This window comes from Betta splendens, chromosome 24, assembly GCF_900634795.4.
Source record: "Betta splendens chromosome 24, fBetSpl5.4, whole genome shotgun sequence".
Lineage (NCBI taxonomy): Eukaryota > Metazoa > Chordata > Actinopteri > Anabantiformes > Osphronemidae > Betta > Betta splendens.
Genome location: NC_040901.2, coordinates 13,826,431 through 13,847,352, shown reverse-complemented (window position 1 = coordinate 13,847,352; position 20,922 = coordinate 13,826,431). Strand labels below are relative to the sequence as shown.

The 20,922-nt window shown below is 51.9% G+C and overlaps 2 protein-coding genes across 8 annotated transcripts in view; both read right to left on the bottom strand.

Moving 5' to 3' along the window:
- Window positions 1–449: 449 nt before the first annotated feature.
- insm1a (insulinoma-associated 1a) lies at window positions 450–2,929 on the bottom strand. The gene has a single exon (XM_029141898.3). The coding sequence runs from the start codon at window positions 2,664–2,666 to the stop codon at window positions 1,347–1,349; it is 1,320 nt and encodes a 439-aa protein (XP_028997731.1). The 5' UTR covers window positions 2,667–2,929; the 3' UTR covers window positions 450–1,346.
- A 1,256-nt stretch (window positions 2,930–4,185) lies between these two features.
- cfap61 (cilia and flagella associated protein 61) overlaps window positions 4,186–20,922 on the bottom strand; it is a 24,989-nt gene continuing 8,252 nt past the window's right edge. For 5 of the 7 annotated variants that reach the window (XM_029141836.2, XM_055506368.1, XM_029141837.2 and 2 more), the window contains 10 exons: window positions 15,048–15,175; window positions 11,800–11,892; window positions 11,318–11,486; window positions 10,567–10,744; window positions 8,566–8,858; window positions 7,965–8,292; window positions 7,092–7,174; window positions 6,696–6,907; window positions 5,635–5,728; window positions 4,186–5,402 (listed from right to left, as the gene is read on the bottom strand). In XM_029141836.2, coding sequence (XP_028997669.1) covers window positions 5,262–5,402; window positions 5,635–5,728; window positions 6,696–6,907; window positions 7,092–7,174; window positions 7,965–8,292; window positions 8,566–8,858; window positions 10,567–10,744; window positions 11,318–11,486; window positions 11,800–11,892; window positions 15,048–15,175 — 1,719 coding nt within the window. In that variant the 3' untranslated portion in view covers window positions 4,186–5,261. Of the gene's footprint in view, window positions 5,403–5,634; window positions 5,729–6,695; window positions 6,931–7,091; window positions 7,175–7,964; window positions 8,293–8,565; window positions 8,859–10,566; window positions 10,745–11,317; window positions 11,487–11,799; window positions 11,893–15,047; window positions 15,176–20,922 lie in introns of those variants that run through there. The other 2 variants (XR_008693852.1, XR_003784749.1) reach the window with 2 other exon arrangements.

Below are 20,922 nucleotides of genomic sequence, written 5' to 3'. Positions count from 1 at the left end.
CCTTTCCTTTCAAACCGCAGATTTCATATGAACAGTAAGAAGCTGCCGCAGTCGGACGGCGGCTGCTCTGTGGCTCAGACGAAGGAGGAGGAGGAGGACCTGCTGGAACGTCCTTAACGGGCGCTGACCTGCAGATGACCTCTGACCTTTGTTACACAGCACACGCGTCTACACGTCACGACATAAAGAGGCTGTAGCTGCTTTTCCTGTTTTATGTGTTCAATGAGCCTGTGATGAAACGAGCCGCTAAACTTCATCAAACTAAACGGATTCATTCTGGTGCTTTTTTAATACACATTTTTAACTTTTTTTAATTTCATTTTTTTTTATTTTAATGTAAACATTAAAAGTACATTTGAGGAAACTAAATCATTTAAGACACTTTTTTTAATACTTTATATTTCTCTTGTAAAAACATTGTGGCCACAAAAAGATGGAAACAAAACCAGTTTGTGATTTTTGGTTTTTATTATTTTTGGACATTTAGCAACAAACTGCAGAAACATCCAAAGCAGTGTAAGAGCTGAGGTTTACAAAGAGCCCAGAACATAAGGAGAACATTCAAATGATGATTGCATTAAGTTATTTATTCAACTCACTGATTGCTATAATCACTTCAACACAGCATCCTCACACCGGTTCCAATAAATTAAACAAAGTAAAACCAATTTGGCTACGTCATGAAAAACACAGTGACAGATCACAGGTTTGAGCACACAGAGCAATAATTTACACAGATAATTTAATAAATACATAAATAAATAGAAAAGGAGCTGAAAATACGGTACAGTGGTAACACAGAAGGCTCTGGAGACAATAGTCATGATAAATAAGTGATCCAAACCAATCCCATCAGTTTAAGGCAGTTTTACAGCAGGTTCTAATCCGAAGGCATCACCGGCTACACTAGTTTTACTGATTTCAGGCAACAGCTACTGATGCACAGATCCACAAGCTATGTTAAAGCTAATCATAGTGATGGGACACGGTCTGCTCAGAGCTGTGACGTCGGGCTGTACGGCTACGCTCGCCCCCTCTTAGGTCTAGAAGCTAATAGCACTTGTGCAGAGATGCTAGAAAAATAAATGAACAGTCTAACGCTTTATAGGTGCTTCCACCGCCGTCTGCTGGAGTGTCCTTGAGCAAGGCACTGATTCCCTGCCTGCTGCAGGCCAGTGTGAGCTCTGCTAAACCGAGGAGCTACACTGCAAACACACCATTCAGGTTCCATTTTCTCTTTTTGCCCGAATATCTCCTCAAATGAGGGCTTCAGGTGTTTTACCTGACTCACACTTCAACCACAGCTCCTCGGCCGGTTCGGCGGTCCGGGTGAGCGGGCCGGCCCATCAGCAGGCCGGGCGCAGCGGCATCTGCAGCAGGATCACCTGCCGGTTCTCGGACGGGTGGCACTTGTTGATGTGCCGCGTGAGGCCCGGGGAGCTGTAGAACACGGCGGGGCAGTACTTGCAGGGGAACGCCTGGGAGTGCAGCAGGCGCACGTGGCGCTCCTGGCCGCCCCTGGTGCCGAAGCTCTCCCCGCACACCGGGCACGGGTGGGGGGCGGGGGGGGTGGAGGCGCTGAGGTTGAGCGGCGCCGGGCTGCGCGCGTCCTCGCGCTCCTCCGGCCTCGCGGAGCCGTGCTGTGACGCCGCGTGTTTGCGCAGATACGCCACGCGCTTGAACCTCTTGCCGCAGTGGCTGCAGTCGTACAAGCCTTCGTCGGAGCCGGACTCGGACGGTCCGGGGCTCGGCGTGTCCCTGTCGCCGGGATCCTTGGCTTCGTCCGGAGCCGCTTTACTGGACGAGGCCGCCGTGTCGCCGTCGCCGTCGCCGTCGTGCGCGGCGCTCGGCGGCTTGGGCTTGTGCCAGCGCCGGTGCGAGGCGAGGTTGGCCGGGCAGCTGAACACCTTGTCGCACTCCGGACACCGGTACTCGACCCGCACGATCCTGGAGCACTTGTGCTGCGCCAGAGCGAACGGGTCCGCGTACGCCTCGCGGCACAGCTGGCACACGAACTCGCCCAGCGGGGGGTGGTCCGCTCCGGGCGGCTTCTGCTCCACCGGCGCCTCTTTGATTTTGAGCCCCAGAACCGGGGACGTGGTGACATCATCCTCAAAGTGCAGTTTCCGGATTGCTTTGGTTTTCTTGGACGCGGGTTTCCCTTTGCGCTCGGCGTCGCCGCACGGACGCTTGGTTCGGGCGGCGGGGAGCGTCCCGGCGCACGCGGCAGCGGTGTCGGTGCGGCCGCTGTTGCTGGAGACGATCTTCAGGTCAACCGGGGCGAAAAGATGGTCCAAAGCGGTGAGCGCGGCAGGCGTGGGGAACGACTCGGCGGAAACCGGCGACCCGAGGCTGAAGCGCGCGTCAAAGTAGGAGCGGTCGTGGTCGTGGCTCACGGGGCGGGAGGGGCTGCTCAGCGCCGGGTGCAGCGCCTCGGGGTTCCCGAACCGCACCGGCCTGGCGTCCGGCTCCGGAGCCGTGGCCGCCGCCCCGCAGGTGGGCGTCGGCGTCCGTGCGCGCACCGGCGCGGAGGGGAGCGAGGAGGAGGAGGAGGAGGAGGAGGAGGAGGAAGGCGCTGCTCGCTCCACGTCCACCTCGTCCGACCGAACCCGGTAGGACACCGGGTTGGTTCTCTTGTTCCTCTTCACCAAAAACCCTCTGGGCATGTTCGCGCTGGACGCGGAGCTGGAGGCACTTGGAGGAGAAGACACTGACTTTCAGCTGCTCGCGGGCACAAACATCTGATGCGCCTGTTTGTTTGCGTCTTCCTGCTACAGATCCTCCGTTGTCCTCCTGAGATGCTTTCTCCACAACATAGCTGCACTCTTTTTAAGGCGACATGATGACATTGTTTCCGTCCCCCCTTGTTGCCTCATCCCCGACCAATCAGGAGGCGCGGAGGACCCTGTGGATTTGGGGAGTGGGTGTGGGAGGATGGAGAGGCTGGTGGGGGGGGGGGGTGATGGGGGAGGATTTGCAGATCGCAAAGCAGATTTACCTGAGGGGTTTATTGTGTCTCACCCGCTCCACTCTCTCTCTCTCTCTCTCGCTCTCTCTCTCTCTCGCTCTCTCGCTCTCTCTCTCTCTCTCTCTCGCTCTCTCTCTCTCTCTCTCTCGCTCTCTCTCTCTCTCTCGCTCTCTCTCCTCCGCCTCCTGCTCGTCTCGACCCGGGCACACGCCAGGAGCCTCCTGCTTTTACGGTCTGATGAGTTTGTATAGAAATCTCCACGTGCCTCGGCTTTGTGTGCTCTCTTTTAGGTGTGTGTGTGGGGGGGGGGGATTTCCAAAACGGAGACATCCGTCCACATAACGGCGTCAGGACGAGACGTCAGCACCGAACGACAGCCGAGAGGGAAGCGCGGTCGTCGGTGGGAAATGAGAACATTAAACTTTGAGACGCGTAAAAAGCAGCAGACGGAGACGTGGATCAAAACATTCCACTCAGACCTGAGGAAAAACAAGTGGAGGTTTGAAGGACAGTAGCAGCCGAGCCGGCAGCATGTGCGCTGGCGTGACAGTTAACTCCGGACATATGAATCCGTCATTTCACGCATACATAATTAATAGCGAGGGGAGGGGTCTCTCCTTTGCATCACAATGGCGGCGCTTGTGCAAGCTGGAGACCCGCCGTGATTGAAAAGGAAATTGCACAGTAAAAAAATAAAACGGGGGAGAAGGAGTGGGGGCCCCAGAAGCAATCTGGCCCCCAGATACCGTCGGCGCGTGCTGTGCGTAATCAGTGCGCGCTTCTGTGTCTCGAAATGGGGCAAAGCCAGATTATCTGCGAGTTAAAGGTCAGCGCCGACCCGGTCCGTCCCGTCAGATGGGCCGGAGCGGAGCTGGAGCCCAGTCTCACGCGCATGAATGGCCCGGGGCGGTTAGAGGAGCTCAGGATCACGGCTATTGATTTGCTCATTTCTCAACTGAGAGCAGATCGATGACAATTGAAACCATTCTAACGGCCCAAATCCTCCTCTTCTGCCGTTCGTTCTGACTTGGTGCGTTATGTTCAATTTAGCTGGTTCAATATAAAAAACACGTCTTGTGTTTTTGGAACCTAAAAATCACTTTGTTGATGAGTTTTATCTTGATAAACATATTTTTCTAAATTCAGACAAAATTCCTGTAAATTCTGGAAGCTCAGAATTAGTGAGTAAATTTAATAAAGACAAGCTGACAACGATAGAAACAAACAAACTGCTGCTTTTTCTGCTGCAAATTCTGCAGACTTTATTCCAGCACTGAAGCCACTATTAATCATCAATAACCATAAAGTCACAGAAAACCAGAAGCTGAACACAAAGAAACCTCGTCCTTGTAAGAATCCAGTCTGTGTCGTGTGTAAGAGCATTAACCACAACAAGGAGCTGCATAAAACAGCAGAACGGAGCTAGATTTAAATATTAACTGCTGCATAATTGCGGACGAATGCAACTTAATCTGTACTTTGTGTCCTGTGAGCCTGCGGGTTGTTTGTAGGTGTGGACATATGTTGTTGTGTGTGCGGTTATTTTCCCCGCAGGCTTCAGCTCAGCTCATTAGCATACAGCTGTAAAGTGACACCCTCCACCTCCGCCTGCTCCCGCGCCTCCTAAAAGCCACACAGCCACTTTCATGTGCTGTACGGGCTGAGTGATTGGTCACGCTGCAGCACAGGCTCGTGCTGCGTGACGCTGCCTTTGCAGGTGAAAAGGAGCCTTTAGCCAGTTATGGCGCCCGCGCTAACTTTCCACTGACCCTGTTTCAACAGGAGTGAAGTGTTGGAAACGAGCAGGACAAAACAGCATCTGACAGCGACCTCACAATATGGTAGAAGAACAAGAAAATACATCCAGAACTTGGCAATAACATCAGCATCATCATCGTATGTTTTTAAGCAACGCATATTTGTATTGAAGGAATTGTTAGAAGTCTTGGAAACTGAGTTGTGTGTCTATGAGCCGAACACCTGGAGACCGACACTGAGGTTTCAGATCTCCAGGAATCGGTGTAACTTCCACTTCCAGGGCTGATCCTGGTCACTAGCAGTGTGGTTTGATGGATCTGTTCTCTTTGTACTGTGCACACAAGCACAGCTGGAGGTGGTGACATAGCAACACAGCAACAAAGGCAACGGAAGAAAGGACAGATGAAAACAGGCTGCAAATGATCTGACAAAGACCAGGAGACGTGAGCGTCTCCAGGAAACCTACAGTGACGATGCGCGTCTGGTTCAACTCTGCTTCTGTGACTGTGGGGAGCACGGCCTGAACCTGGTGAAGCTACTTGTGCTGCGGTGGTTCCACGCTGGCAAACATGGGCAGCAGGTTCCGGTTGAAGGTCAGATAATTGACAGCGCTGCTTCTCAGGGTGGCTCGAAGGGCAGCATCAGGGAGGACGTCGTCCATGTCACCCGTCCTGTCCTGCATACGCGTGGGGGGGGGGGGGGGGGGGGGGGGCAGGAAGGGGGGGGGGGGGGGGCAGCAGAAGGAGGAGCAGGGGGGGGAGGAGCAGCAGGAGGAGGAGGAGCAGGAGGAGGAGGGGGGGAGGGGGAGGAGCAGGAGGAGGAGCAGGAGCAAGAGGAGGAGGAGGAGGACACGCTTCAGAGGCACGTTTAAAACCCACTCTGAGGTTGAGTGTAACGGCAGGTCAGACCTTCAGACAGGTTGCGCTGAGCTGCTGAAGCTCCAGCTGCAGATCAGAGAACCTGTCGTGGTAAATGGCCAAACACCAGCTCTGACTGAAGAAACTGTTTCAGGACAGAAAAGCGATTAGAGAAACAGGAGCAGCCCACAGATCGGCGGACGTGCAGGCGCTCTTCATCACGTGACCTGTTGCTAAATACCTGCACACACCTGAGCATCACTGCCCATTCACCAAAGCTCACAGAGCAGAGGACGCGTCCGTACAGTTTGGATCAACTGATCCTTCCAAATACAGTGAGTGGAATGAGCCCCAGACACACGCTCCATAGATTACTGTCACGGCTCACCCGCTCACAGTGACTTTATGAGTCACTGTGAGCGGGTGAGCAGGAATCGCCTCTGCAGCACCGCGGCTTCTGGCTTCGTCTCGTCCTCCACCGGCCACAAAGACAGACCGAGGAGCTGCATAAACAGATTAGGAGGTGGGACAATAGGCGCTCATGTCTGGGGGTCATTCGTGTTGAAACCTCAGAAGCAGGTCACCCACTGTTTGACTAACACACACACACACACACACACACACACACACACACACACACACACACACACACACACACACACACACACACACACACACACACACACACACACACACACACACACGGCAGCAGGACAAAGGACTCTAATGACCTAGATCTCTGCCGGCTCTGACACGAGGGCAGTCATGAATGATGGAGACGTCCTACCTGAAGCCTCTACAGAACCAGCCACAGTGGGAGCGGAGCAGCTAGCTGTGAAACGTGACCACCCGCCGTCTGCTGAACCACACTAACGTGGAGCATAAAATCGCTCTGGAGCTTTTTGTTGTGAAACGACAAACTGCTCGTCTCTGCATCTATTGTGTTGGAGGCTGCTGCTTTGCCTCGTGTGTAATTCTGATGCTTCTGTGTCTGTTAACGTTGAATCTGAGGCTGGTTCTAGTTCTAATGAAGAAGTGTAACTCATCACACATTTCCTCCTTCATTTCTGTAGGCAAACATTCATCTGACGTGGCTGTGCTGCAGGTCCCACCTGTACAGGTCATGAATCAGACCCCGGTGGTAGCGGCTCAGCAGCTGTCCCAGCAGCTGCTGGTGTTTCCCGTACAGACTGAGGTAATTGGAGACAGCGAGGGGCTTCAGAGAGCAGCAGGTGAGAGTCTCCACCAGCTCATTGCAGTCCAGATGCAAACAGAAGTAGTTCCCTGTCTCCGCTCGTCCAGTGATGAGCCCTCTGTCCTGCAACTTCCCGTCAATGGAGGGAAGAGCTCCAGTCAGTTCAGATGGAAAAACAACATTAGTCACATCTGTCCACAGTTAATCGTAAAATAAACGATTCGATGTTATTTTAAACAGCAAATAAAACCAGCAAAATATCTGCACCACAGCATGAAAAACAAACGTCCCGTAACAGAAGAGGAGGACGTACATATTTAACAGGGGGAGCGGTCCCGCTGGTGGCACAGGGTCTGCTGATGTGGAGGTAGTGATATCCTCCAGGCAACTTCCCTCCTGACGAAGGAGGGACGAGTAAAAGAAGGACACGTTAGTGAAGCACAATCAAACAAAGCAGAGAGCTGCTACATTCACAACAGTTTGTACTGAGCTGAATGCACAGATGCATCACAGGGACTGATACAAGGCAAACAGTCCACACACAGGAAAAAGCAGAGCTCAGTGGATTCAGCAGCAGACTGTGATATGGCATCCGTGTCTCCCTGAACACCGAAACCCCTCTGAAAAGTTCACGCATGTTTCATGTGCGTGAGAAGGACGGAGCAGAATGGCGCCAGTGTTTGTGTAACCTGTGGAGCGGCCTTGGGTGCTCCGTGCATGCGCTGCAGGACAATGGCGCATTGTTGTGGCCAGCTACGCTTTGAGTGTCGGCCACAATGACATCGGCAGTGGGCGGGTGGGTGAAAGATTGGAAAATATTTCACAAAAGCGCCATGAAAAAAATACCGGCGCTGATAAAAGCGGACAGAAGCACGGACAACATGAAGGACGCAGCGGAGCATCGAGGTAAAACACACAAACCTGAGATCTGCTGATCAATGTGAAGGAATTTTACTAAATGATTTGAGGAAAGCTCACACGGTGGAGTGGACGCGTTCACGGCTCCCATTCAGACGACATCACGTGACTCACGTTTCAAGGACTTAACTAAAGCAAAACAACCTAGGGACATGTGAAATGCTCCTGTATTGAGTGTTGTGTAGGTTACAGCAGGGAAGACATTCAGCAGAGAAAAGCATCTCAGCGTTCTCAGAAAAGCCCACAAAGCTCATGACCCAGAACTGACCTCGGACCACGGCTTCTTTGTACTGTGGAACAAGACGATCCGCTTCAGGCGCAGGCTCGTCCGAGGACGCCAGTGTTGGGTCGAAGAGAGGGAGCAAGATGGCCGCCAGCTCTCGGCCTACCTCCCTGGAGCTGAAGCTGGCGTGCGACCACTCCTCTGAGCGGTAACTGCAGGAGAACTTGGTGAGGGGCCCGGCGCCGTAAATGGCAGAATCACTGGTGCAGAAAGCAGAATTTATGACAAGTCTGCCATCGAAGACCAGGAAGGAGCCGCTGATGCTCCTGAAGGCGTCATAGTCCACTCTCCTGTTGGAGAGGTTGATGAACACCTGAAAGGAGGCCAAACATTAGTATGTTTCCTGTTTTTGGGGGATTCAAATTGAGACCACACCCTGTCTATCTCATACACCACAAACAGAGACAAAACAAACATGGAAACACTGTGTGACAACAAAATCACACCATCACAAACTAACATCCAACCAACCAAAAGGCACATGTTGCTGAGTCTAGTGGAGGTTTCCCCTGGTCTCTAACTGTCTCCGTTGGAGAACATCAATATGTGGCCAGTTTAGAATCTGTGGCTGCTGCTGTAGACTTACTCCACAGTGCAGACGGAGGGGCTCTGCCTCGGTGGTGAAGGACACCCGTGAGAGAGGGTCTGGGTGTTCGCCGTCGTTCATCTGGGCCAGCAGGCAGTTACAGTGGACCTTGACCCCCGCCTGCTCCACGGCTGCCAGCACCGCTTGCTCCACAGCCGGGTCACTGAAGCAGGAGGCGCCGGGTTCAGCAGGCGGAAGAACTAGATGAATACGAGATCCCCGGACACCGAGGCCGAGTAGGGCCTGCACAGTGGTGTAGACGTCCATGCTGCTTCCGTAGACGACAGCATCATCTGAAATAGATGGAAGCAAGAGCATGCATCAGTCTAACAAACGTTGCTGTGGAAAGTCCCTAATTCTGTTCATCATGAGAATGCTAATGTTGTGTCTGCAGTCCTGTTAGCATAAATGCATCCAGGACACAGAGCTTCAACATCACAGAACATTTTTGGTTCTAGTTTCTGTTTCTTTTTATTTCTAGATCCTATAAACTGTAAACACAACTTTCCACATTAACACTTATCTTAAAATACAGATCCTGGCTTATTAAATGCAGGTCCATATTTCTAAGAGGCATGACGTTGGTGTTTCAGTTTGAGATCATCGGGGAGGATAAAATAAAATGATACCTTACTTCTTAAATGACGCTGCAGCGCGGTTGGTTTATGAATAACCGATGGGAAACATAATTACAGAACGTTTTAGACAGTCATACACTATAAGATACAAAAGAAAACTGATGACACATTGGCTGAAAAAAGATCAATTGTAGATTCATTTTTCTCAGCTCAGCTTTTACCTGTGATTGTCAGCACAGGAAATGTTCATCCTACATAATTATAATATTTCAAACACAAAGCTCTACAATTCAGAGGAACTGAATGATAACGATGAAGCACTGCAACTTGCTAACAAAGGAGCTCGTCATTTTCAGCACAGAACCACAAATCATTTCCTGTTTTCAATCAAAGATTTACCAGCCTCAGAGTTTCAAAAACGCTCTTAGACGACAGAAACCATCCAGAACTGGGAAAATAATAAACATAACTCTGGCATTTAGCGAATAGAAATAATGTTGATAACCTATATACCTATATCTGACCTAAATCAGGAAAGGTTTGATCTGACTTGGTGTCAGAGAGAAAAAAACAGATGTATCATCTAATATATACACAATCAGCGTTTCTGTCAAAGAAACTTTGACTTTCCTAAAACCTGTGACAATCTACCCTGTTAACCATGATGAATGGATGCAGGAGGTTTGTTCCCCAGAACAATATGGGTCTATTAACCTGGAACCCGTCTCCAACAGAATTTTCCTATTTTCACACATTGATGAGTAGAGCACAGTAGAGTAGATCAGTGTCTCTGTCCGTGGTGCTGAACCTTAAAGGCCGAAGCTGAAACATCCTGACACGCTGGGTGATTTGGTGTTTCAGCAACATAAACACTTTGACCTCAGGGTGCTGTTGTTGAGTGGATGCGACACTGTCAGACCCGTTTAATAAATGAGCCTGTATTATTTTCATGCGTTGTCTGACGCAGGCGTCAACTGAAGAAACAACTGCTTAAAATTAGCATTTTCTATCTGTTTCCTTTTGCTTGTGGTTTGAAAATATGGAAATCCACATGAATCTGCAGGAGTCCACCATCACCAATTTGCATTTATTAATGATTTTGCTTTATGATTGGAATCAACTAATTAGGATGTATAAAAGCCTCACTCTAGATCACTGCACAATTCCTTCAGAGAGCAGATTAATTTTGCTTAATGACACTGTATTCTTTCCTGCTTTGAAAAGCCCGGCTCTTAGAAAGTGATATGATAATGGAAAATGGATGGAAGGGGATGACCTGATTCACAGACATGAAAGATGTCTCTGCAGCTAATTAGCTGCTAATTATACCCGGGTACTTCAGCGCTGACTGGCTGAGTAATGACATACTACTACAGATTAATTTAAGGTTCTGTGAGTGTGTATGGGGGAGGTGCTCACTTACCCTCCAGCTCCACAAAGTTGGCACACAGCCAGCGGCGAGCGGCCGCGCAGTCGTGGAGGTCGTTGAGGGTGAAGAGGTTGGAGGGGATGGGCCCAGTGTATCTGCCATGAACGGACTGGCTCGGCAGCTGACTGTTAGTGACGGGCTGGCTCAGATCCACTCCAGTGGGACATGGCATCTACATGTGACAAGTGGAGCTCAGGTAAGGAACCACGGCAGATGCACAGCCTTGGGAATAAATACAATTTCTATTTAGAAACCAAAACATTACAGCTGTCAGACAAAGGGAATTTCAAAGGCTGTTTAATGTAACTAAATACATTTTAAAGTAAGGAATTACTAAATCTGAAATACTGAGACAGGAACAATGTTGATCTATTTTTTTAAATTTAGAATCTGTCAAGTGTTGATTAAGCAAACAAACAAGTCCTCATCCAGACACAACACCTGTCCATCAAGCTTAACAGTAATGCTCACAAATCTGGTGCAAAATAATAATAACGTCTTGAGTAAATCCTGTAAACCTGCAGCAACGTGTTGGACATGCACAAACGTAGATATACACCCCTCCGCTGCATTTGGAATGAGTCTGGCTCTGGGACAACATCTGGCACCTTGTTCACAGAGCGTGACACGTGTTTCATATACGGCACCGCTGGCCTAAAGCAGGTTATAGTGATACAGGTTTAACGCAGTGAGCAGAGGCTGTCACTTGGTGAGTTCTGACTCCTCGGTCAGCCTCCTATCTCACCTGGTACTGCAGGCCTGTGCAGAGGACCAGGTAATCATAGGGCACCTTCCTGGAACCAGACACCAGGACGTGTTTGGACTTCCTGTTGATGCCCACCATCTTCCCAGTCACCACGCTGACACAGGAATGCAGAGGGAGCTGAGCCACGTCTCTGCTGCTGTACGCGTGACTACAGAGGGAAGCAGATAACAGCGTTCTGGCACTTTGACTGACTCACTGTATTCACCTCAAACTTCACAAAATCTGGATGTTTTTTGCAAATGTTGTGACCCAATAATGCAAAATGCCACTTTACTATGACTTAACCTAAAGCTAGCATTAGCATCATTAGTTGTCATCATTAATGCAAATGGTTCCTTTAAATTAAATAGTTTTTAATTTAATTTAAACCAATCAGAGGTTTTTATTTTCTTAACATTCCCATGATGGACATATGAAAACACTTTTAAAGGGTTATATCCAATGCTGATACATTTGCTTACCTTGTGGACAGAAATGCAGTGTCCTCGTGGTTGTAGTCGCCACGGAAACCGTGCGCCGAGATGAGGGTCAGGTTGTTGAACCTCAGGTGAGGGCTGTGAGAGAACAAACGCTGCGTGAGTGAATGCATACAGGACCTATCGACAGGAATGTTTTCTGGGGAAGGACAACTTTCATTTCTGCATCAACTGTTTTCCACAAATATGCCACAGCCAGAGTAATTTAGACATGTCAAGAGGTAAATAAAGTAATGTTAAGAAGCAGTATGAACAGCAGACAGTCCTCACACAGAAGGTGCACAAAAATGTGTGGGACACAGCGGAGGAATGGGCCACTCTACTGCTGTCAGCTCCAACACCAGGCCTGGTAGCAGCAGCACAAAGGCCCACTCTGTCTAATACAGCCACACTGCTCCCAAACACCTCAGAACACGGTGAAGCCTATGGAGCCTGGATGAACAGCTCACAGCATGCAGACACTACTACCTCCTCTCATATGATACATGTGGACTGCTTCTAACTTTGGGCACCTAGAAGCCAACGTTACTATATCAGACCACGGTTCTGTCTTGTTTTTTTGCGCTTGGATGCAGAAGTCCAAACACTTGTCACTTGTGTGACTTTAAGTTTTCCAGTTCACTGCAGCATTGCCAACTTTTATGTGTCGCTTTAATTACTGAATCTGTTCACATGTTTAGGTTAGTCAGCATGGTGATGGGACAAGAGCCAAACATTTGGCAAACAACTGTCACGACTTGTTTACAGAGCACAGGGGAGGCCTTAAACGCAGGAAGGCAGGTGCAGTGAAGTAACTTTACTAATGAAAACCACAAGCAAACAGGTTGGCTGTGATAAGTGATAAGAGCAGAAGCAAAGAGAAAAAAGTGATGAGGGAACAGGTGTGTGAGAGGGGTCAGTGGAAGTGGAACCGAGGCAAAGCTTGGTGGATCAGAGGGAACGAGAGCAAGCAGCTGCAGAGAAAAAGCAAAGGCAGCAAAGGATCATATTAAAAGCAAAGGCAGAGGTGCAGTAGCGACCAGAGACATATATGATAGATCAATAGAGCAATCATAGGCCTATGATACATCTATGATTGATAAATAGATCAATCGATCAACACTATACTGCCTAATACTATATTTCAAACACGTACATTTCTTATGAATCCGTGTTTGAGAAGTCAAAGTTCTCTGCCTCCTTTCGACGAACTCTTCTTGTGTGTTTACAATGAAACTGCATCTGTTGTGATGTAAATGACCTGCTTTGACATCACGCAGCTGATAAGAGCAGCTCCGGCTCCTGTGTTCAGTGAATAGAGGAGCGTGTAGCCGGTGTCCAGCCTTATCACACTGACCTCTCTGATCACCTCCAGCTCTGCTCTCATCTCACTGATGTACCTCAGCAACACCAGCACACGGGCTGGATGTGTTTGGGGACGTGGCAGAGACACTGCCTTCATTACTGAATATTCTGCTTGTTTAACTAAAAAGACAATTGTTTCGGCATTCATTGGGGAACAAGTAAATATTGAGTTCACATTTCTCAGCTTTGTGTTGAAGCTTCATTTCAGTTTAAACACACAAATTATAATAATCAGAATCCTGAGGAGAATCAGACAATGAGAGCAGTCAAAGTTTTCTGGTTAATCTGTGCCAGAAGGTGGATTTGTGGCACAGCACTGAGGCATTAAGACCCATTATGGGAGTGTGAATGCGACTGATTGAGGGGCTCTGGGTTTTCTCTGTTATCAGCCGGTGACAGACGGCCGTGCTGACCCTGCAGCCGGACCACAGCGAGCGGAGGGCCGAGCTGCCACAGAGCTCTTTATCTGCCTGACCCCGTCCCTGCCAGTAATGGGCTGGGAGGGTTCTGCTGGTGCTGCTGGGCTGGATTCAGTGAACGCATGGAAAGCTGCGCTGGGGTGGAGGAGCCCAAGGGGGGCTGGACATTTGGATAGGTGTGATAAGAGGGACCCCATCGGGCCAGAACTGCCCCATCCTTCACCTTCTCAACGCATCGCCATTAGTTCAGCGGACACTAACTGCCTCATTAGTCAAGTCATTAGCGACAGCAAACACAGATCGCTGCTGCAGATCCTTGACGAGGGGAAACAGTAGAGTGGCTAATTAAAGGGGGCCGGTTCTGGCCCAGCTGAATGCCAGGCCTCAGACAGCTGCGTGTGCGTGCGCCTGCTCCGGCACCAGCGCCGTGCCAGCCTCCGCAGCGCGGTGAGCTATGAGATCGCTCGCTCGCTCGCTCGCTCACTCGCTCGCACAAGCACGGAGCCTGGTTGCCTGGTTGCCTGGCAGCTATCGGCTGCCTCGGAATCAGCAGGCCTGCGCGTCTTCTCATTTGCCGGAGCAGTTAATCTCACAAAGCGGGCGCGAAGGCAAACATGCAAGACATCCGACCCGGAGTCAAGTGACATTTTCTGAGATTGGATTCCTGGAAAAAAAGATGATAAATAAAAGCTCCGCTAAGGTTCAAGGTTTCTGGAAGCAGAGTGTTTCACGCACACAGAATTAGTGATAAACATAATCGTGTGAATATTTTGTATGGTGACAGCTGCCAGACGTCTATTATGCCCAGGAACCGTCTCCCTTCACAGGAGGCTCCTCTACTTAGAATGAAGCCACTCGTCTGTGGTCAGCAGTGCTTGAATATCATTGTGCTGGTGTTACGTACAGGCATTGGCTCACTGGTTCTCTGCGGTTTCTGTTTGGCGTTTTCTTGCTTCATTTATAAGGTTTGACTATGAAATCTGATCCTGTCCTGTATCAAAGTGACAAAGTGCTTTTAAGCTGTCAGCTACTGTAGCATCAGCCTGACGGTCTAGTGTTTGTTCATGAGACGTGTGTTAAAGTAATGAGGTAAAGAACAGCGTGGACCCTGCAGAACAGAGAAATGATTTCAAACTAACTTGATTTATTTGTCAGATAGTTGAGGTCTGGCTGCTTTCCTGGCAGATCAAACCTTGCTGTGTGTGGCCTATAGTGTGAACTCTGCTTGATGAAGCTTGGCAGTGATAGGTTACTTGCACAATGCACAGATGGTGAGAGGTGTGTGTATGTCTAGAGTCAATAGGGGGAGTGAGGCCAAATCTCTGCCCCTGGGCCCCCTAACAGGTTAATCCATCCCTGTTAGATCCAGCAGAGAAACACTGGGACACTATTAGTCACTGCTGCTACCAGTCCAGAAAAAGGACACTCTACACACATGACACAGAAGATTTTATTTTGAGGAAGACTCACCAGAAACAAAGCACCTCGAGGAAAGACAAAGCGGTGTCTGACGCCCCCACCACCACTACTCTGGCGTTCACTGTGACCTTTGGCTCCATGGACAACTTTCTGCTGAGGAGGCTGAGAGCAAACGGTGCCTGAGAGAAAGGAGGTGAAAGCAGATTGTCAGGGTTGATTTACTAAGATCACATGTTTTTATCAGGTATCAACACTTAACTCTGAGCATTGTCCACAGATGGCAGTTTTATTACAGATGTAGTCATTATCCCTGTTTATTAATTTCCTCATGTTTGGTTTATTTATTAATTAAATGTTTATTCTACATTCATATGCTCCTAAACAAACAAACACAGCTTTAAAATAGCCTCTGTCAGTTGCTGCAGCTGCAGATTCTAATGAGGAAGAAATTCACGACCAAACGTGGGACCTGACGGTTAAGGAACACTTTTCCACAATAATTACAAAAGGCTCCCACGGGAATTAGCAGAACACAGTGTTCCAATTTCCCAATTTCTCCACTGCCAAGCATCTCTGGTCCTCGCCCGGTGAATCTGGGGCAGCTAATGGCTCCTTCATCATCTATAATTAGGCAGATTGGCCCCACAATGCACCTTGTTAGATAAAAACAGCATCGAGCAAATAAGGGGGAGACCTGAGGGTGGAATTAACCTTTGTGTAATATTCAAATAATTTCCACAGGGGCCTGTGTGTCGAACATCTGCCACATACAGGGAGTGTCTTCGGGGTCGACCATAACAGGAAATGAAAGCAACATGTAGATACAAAGAACAAACTTCATGCATGCATGTATCAGCAACAGATTAACCTAACACTAAAGTTTTCTGCATTTTTTTCTGGGAATTACTGTTTATACCTTTAAAGTAACTTATGACTCAGGTATTAATGTGTAAAGATACTTTTAACCACTTAACTGATCCAGTTATCTTCATTAAACCTAGAACGCTGGAGACGTTTCACTTCAGAATGTGGGAGGTAATGTAATACATTTCAGTCTGGAGGTCTGTATTAACAACAGGACAGACATTCACTACGAATGAGAGGAAAAATTAAATGCCTATATGCATCCATCTGAATACTGTAGGAATTAAGCACATGAGGTAATCAGACAAAGCCCAAGATGTCAGGAGCAGGTGCAGCAGCTCTTATCATGTAGGAGATGCCTCATCTTTACCTACGCACACAGCAGCTCTACGTAATATGATCCTGTATTGACAGAGAGGGAACAGGTGCTTTAGATTTGATTAATCATCCTGAGGCTAACATCAGGTGGGACAGACAAAGCTCAGAGGCAAAGCTCTTATCTGCACGGTAGCCTGCCGTGTTACCAAGATAAAGGTGCAGACTGGCTCTGATGGAGTGAAATGAATATGTGAGTGTACACAGTGACGCCTTGGGTCTAAAATAAATATTTGAGGTACAGGACATTAAAATAAATCACAGCCACATTAATATCAGGCAGGTTCAGGAGATTTAAGACCAGAACACATGACACACAGTACATTATCAACAACAGGGAAAACAATCGCAGCCAAGACTGTTATTATTCACCTGTAGCTTTGTTTTACCTGAACAACATTGTTATTGAAAATGAAATTCACAGCTCAGAGTGAGACTTGGCTCGCTACAGACAGACAGACAGACAGACAGACAGACAGACAGACAGACAGACAGACAGACAGACAGACAGACAGACAGACAGACAGACAGACACTAAACTCTCAGCTGACATGAAGGCTGTAGTGCGTTCAAAGTCTTACTAGTTCATAACAAATGTCACATGAGCACAAGGCCAACTGTTCATTTCTGTGAACCTGTCAGGTTTTCGTTCTTGGTTTTATTTTGAAAGGACTCTTCTGTTTTTGATCCCAGTTTCCGGTTTTATTTTGTAAGCACTTCCGTTTCTCATCACACCACAGCAGTTCCCGCTTCACTCCCGGTCCTCATTACACTCACCTGTTTTGTATCAGTGATCTACTCCGTGTATTTAACCACCACCTGTCACATCAGTTCTCCGCCAGATCGTTGTTTACTGATTCCTTGTTCTCACGCTCCAGCATTCGTCTTGTTCAGCTTACCCCGTTATCGACCCTGTTACGTTTTTGATCTTTGCTTCTCGTCTGATCCTGACCACCCTCGTAAGTCACTCTGTTACTGGACTCTGCTCGTTTCTGGACCTGTCTACGCCCGTCGATTCTGTTCCTGTGATCTGAGCCCTTTCTGGTTTTGACTCCCGCCTGTCCTCGGACCCGAATTCGCCTAACCCCTGTGGTGTTATTAATCTGTGCCTTCCTGTGAATGACCTGGACCGTTTTGTGACCTGGATTCTGTCATTAAATACTTCTTTAATCATATCCACTGTCTACCGAGTCCTCGCTGTGCATGTGGGTCCGTTCATCTGCCGTTCCGTGACAGAACGATCTGGCCAGACTTGGACCCAGCCAGCACTCAGCCTCCGGTCAGGTCAGTGACTGTTTTTCTCGCTCCTTTTTTTTTAACGGCGAGTATAATCCACCCGAGGGAGCATGGAGTTCACCTGTGCCGAGCTACCTAGCGAGCTACGAGTTTATTTTAAGATCCTCGCGGAGGATTACCGACGGGCGGTTACCCCGAAGAACCAGCGCAGCGCCGTGGAGGTGGCGATATTGACGCTGGAGGACGATGACAGTGTGTTAGAGCGCCCCAGTGTTCGTCGCCTCTATGAGCGACTGTGCGCTAGGTCTGATGAACTAAGCGACGCGCTCCGCACCACGCCAGCGCCGGTCGCACCGCCGAAGGTTTCGGTTTCCTTCTCCCCGCCCCGTCGGACCGTTGTGTCTGCATCAACCTGCCCAGCTCCATGTTTGTTCCGCTGGGAGGATTCCCTGCATTCATGCGGTCCCCCGTCTCCAGTTCAGACGCGAGCTGTTCAGTCCCCAGCTCAGTCGTGTTTTGCCCAGTCCCCAGCTCAGTCGTGTTTTGCCCAGTCCCCAGCTCAGTCATGCTCCGCTCAGGCTCCAGTCGCCGTTCAGCCTCGCCACGCTCACGCTCTAGTGCAGCCCTGTCACGTTCAGGTTCCAGCCCCAGTCCAGTCGAGCCCTGTTCAGTCTCCAGTCCAGTCGAGCCCTGTTCAGTCTCCAGTCCAGTCGAGCCCAGTCCAGTCGAGCCCAGTCCAGTCGAGCCCAGTCCAGTCGAGCCCAGTCCAGTCGAGCCCAGTTCAGTCGAGCCCAGTTCAGTCGAGCCCAGTTCAGTCGAGCCCAGTTCAGTCTCCAGCCCAGTCGAGCCCAGTTCAGTCTCCAGCCCAGTCGAGCCCAGTTCAGTCTCCAGCCCAGTCGAGCCCAGTTCAGTCTCCAGCCCAGTCGAGCCCAGTTCAGTCTCCAGCCCAGCCGAGCCCAGTTCAGTCTCCAGCCCAGTCGAGCCCAGTTCAGTCTCCAGCCCAGTCGAGCCCAGTTCAGTCTCCAGCCCAGCCGAGCCCAGTTCAGTCTCCAGCCCAGCCGAGCCCAGTTCAGTCTCCAGCCCAGCCGAGCCCAGTTCAGTCTCCAGTCCAGCCGAGCCCAGTTCAGTCTCCAGTCCAGCCGAGCCCAGTTCAGTCTCCAGTCCAGCCGGGTCACGTTCCTGTCCAGTCTCCAGTTCGGTCGGGTCACGTTCCTGTCCAGGTTCCAGTTCGGTCGGGTCACGTTCCTGTCCAGGTTCCAGTTCGGTCGGGTCACGTTCCTGTCCAGGTTCCAGTTCGGTCGGGTCACGTTCCTGTCCAGGTTCCAGTTCAGTCGGGTCACGTTCCTGTCCAGGTTCCAGTTCAGTCGGGTCACGTTCCTGTCCAGGTTCCAGTTCAGTCGGGTCACGTTCCTGTCCAGGCTCCAGTTCAGTCGGGTCACGTTCCTGTCCAGGTTCCAGTTCAGTCCGGTCACGCGCAGGTCGTGTCCCAACCAGAGGGCACCACCTGTCGTACAGGTGCCATGCACACCCGATCAGGCCCGACGTCTGCTCCGTCGAGCTTGGCAGCGGCAAGTAGCCATGCCAGCTCCAGAGTAGATGCCGTTCCAGTCCCTGTCGGCCAAGTAGATGCCGTTCCAGTCCCTGTCGGCCAAGTAGATGCCGTTCCAGTCCCTGTCGGCCAAGTAGATGCCGTTCCAGTCCCTGTCGGCCAAGTAGATGCCGTTCCAGTCCCTGTCGGCCAAGTAGATGCCGTTCCAGTCCCTGTCGGCCAAGTAGATGCCGTTCCAGTCCCTGTCGGCCATGTTGCGGCCGTTCCAGTCCCTGTCGGCCATGTTGCGGCCGTTCCAGTCCCTGTCGGCCATGTTGCGGCCGTTCCAGTCCCTGTCGGCCATGTTGCGGCCGTTCCAGTCCCTGTCGGCCATGTTGCGGCCGTTCCAGTCCCTGTCGGCCATGTTGCGGCCGTTCCAGTCCCTGTCGGCCATGTCGCGGCCGTTCCAGTCCCTGTCGGCCATGTCGCGGCCGTTCCAGTCCCTGTCGGCCATGTCGCGGCCGTTCCAGTCCCTGTCGGCCATGTTGCGGCCGTTCCAGTCTCTGTCGGCCATGTTGCGGCCGTTCCAGTCTCTGTCACCCTCGGAGCCGCAGCGCCCGCCGGCCTCCAGGAGGAGGCGGCGCCAGCTGCAGTTCCCGCGCACCTCCAGGAGGAGGTCGCGCCAGCTGCAGTCCCCGCGCACCTCCAGGAGGAGGTCGCGCCAGCTGCAGTCCCCGCGCACCTCCAGGAGGAGGTCGCGCCAGCTGCAGTCCCCGCGCACCTCCAGGAGGAGGTCGCGCCAGCTGCAGTCCCCGCGCACCTCCAGGAGGAGGTCGCGCCAGCTGCAGTCCCCGCGCACCTCCAGGAGGAGGTCGCGCCAGCTGCAGTCCCCGCGCACCTCCAGGAGGAGGTCGCGCCAGCTGCAGTCCCCGCGCACCTCCAGGAGGAGGTCGCGCCAGCTGCAGTCCCCGCGCACCTCCAGGAGGAGGTCGCGGCCAGCTGCAGTCCCCGCGCACCTCCAGGAGGAGGTCGCGCCAGCTGCAGTCCCCGCGCACCTCCAGGAGGAGGTCGCGCCAGCTGCAGTCCCCGCGCACCTCCAGGAGGAGGTCGCGCCAGCCGCAGTCCCCGCGCACCTCCAGGAGGAGGTCGCGCCAGCCGCAGTCCCCGCGCACCTCCAGGAGGAGGGTCGCGCCAGCCGCAGTCCCCGCGCACCTCCAGGAGGAGGTCGCGCCCGGCCGCAGTCCCCCGCCGCACCTCCAGGAGGAGGTCGCGCCAAGCGAAGTCCCGCGCACCTCAGGAGGACTGAGGTCGCAGCTCACAGGACCCGCAGTCCCCGCGCACCTCCAGGAGGGGGTCGCGCCCGCCGCAGTCCCGGCGGACCTCCAGGAGGGGGTCGCGCCCGCCGCAGTCCCGGCGGACCCCCAGGAGGGGGTCGCGCCCGCCGCAGTCCCGGCGGACCCCCAGGAGGGGGTCGCGCCCGCCGCAGTCCCTGTCGACCCCCAGGAGGGGGTCGCGCCCGTCGTAGTTCCGGTCGACCCCCAGGAGGGGGTCGCGCCCGTCGTAGTCCCGGCGGACCCCCAGGAGGGGGTCGCGCCCGTCGTAGTTCCGGTCGACCCCCAGGAGGGGGTCGCGCCCGTCGCAGTCCCGGCGGACCCCCAGGAGGGGGTCGCGCCCGCCGTAGTTCCTGTCGACCCCCAGGAGGGGGTCGCGCCCGCCGTAGTTCCTGTCGACCCCCAGGAGGGGGTCGCGCCCGTCGCAGTCCCGGCGGACCCCCAGGAGGGGGTCGCGCCCGCCGCAGTCCCGGCGGACCCCCAGGAGAGGGTCGCGCCCGTCGTAGTTCCTGTCGACCCCCAGGAGGGGGTCGCGCCCGTCGTAGTTCCGGTCGACCCCCAGGAGGGGGTCGCGCCCGTCGCAGTCCCGGCG

What these genes read in the sequence shown, in the direction of transcription:
- insm1a (XM_029141898.3), bottom strand. Translation starts at nt 2,666, where the DNA reads ATGCCCAGAGGGTTTTTGGTGAAGAGGAACAAGAGAACCAACCCGGTG.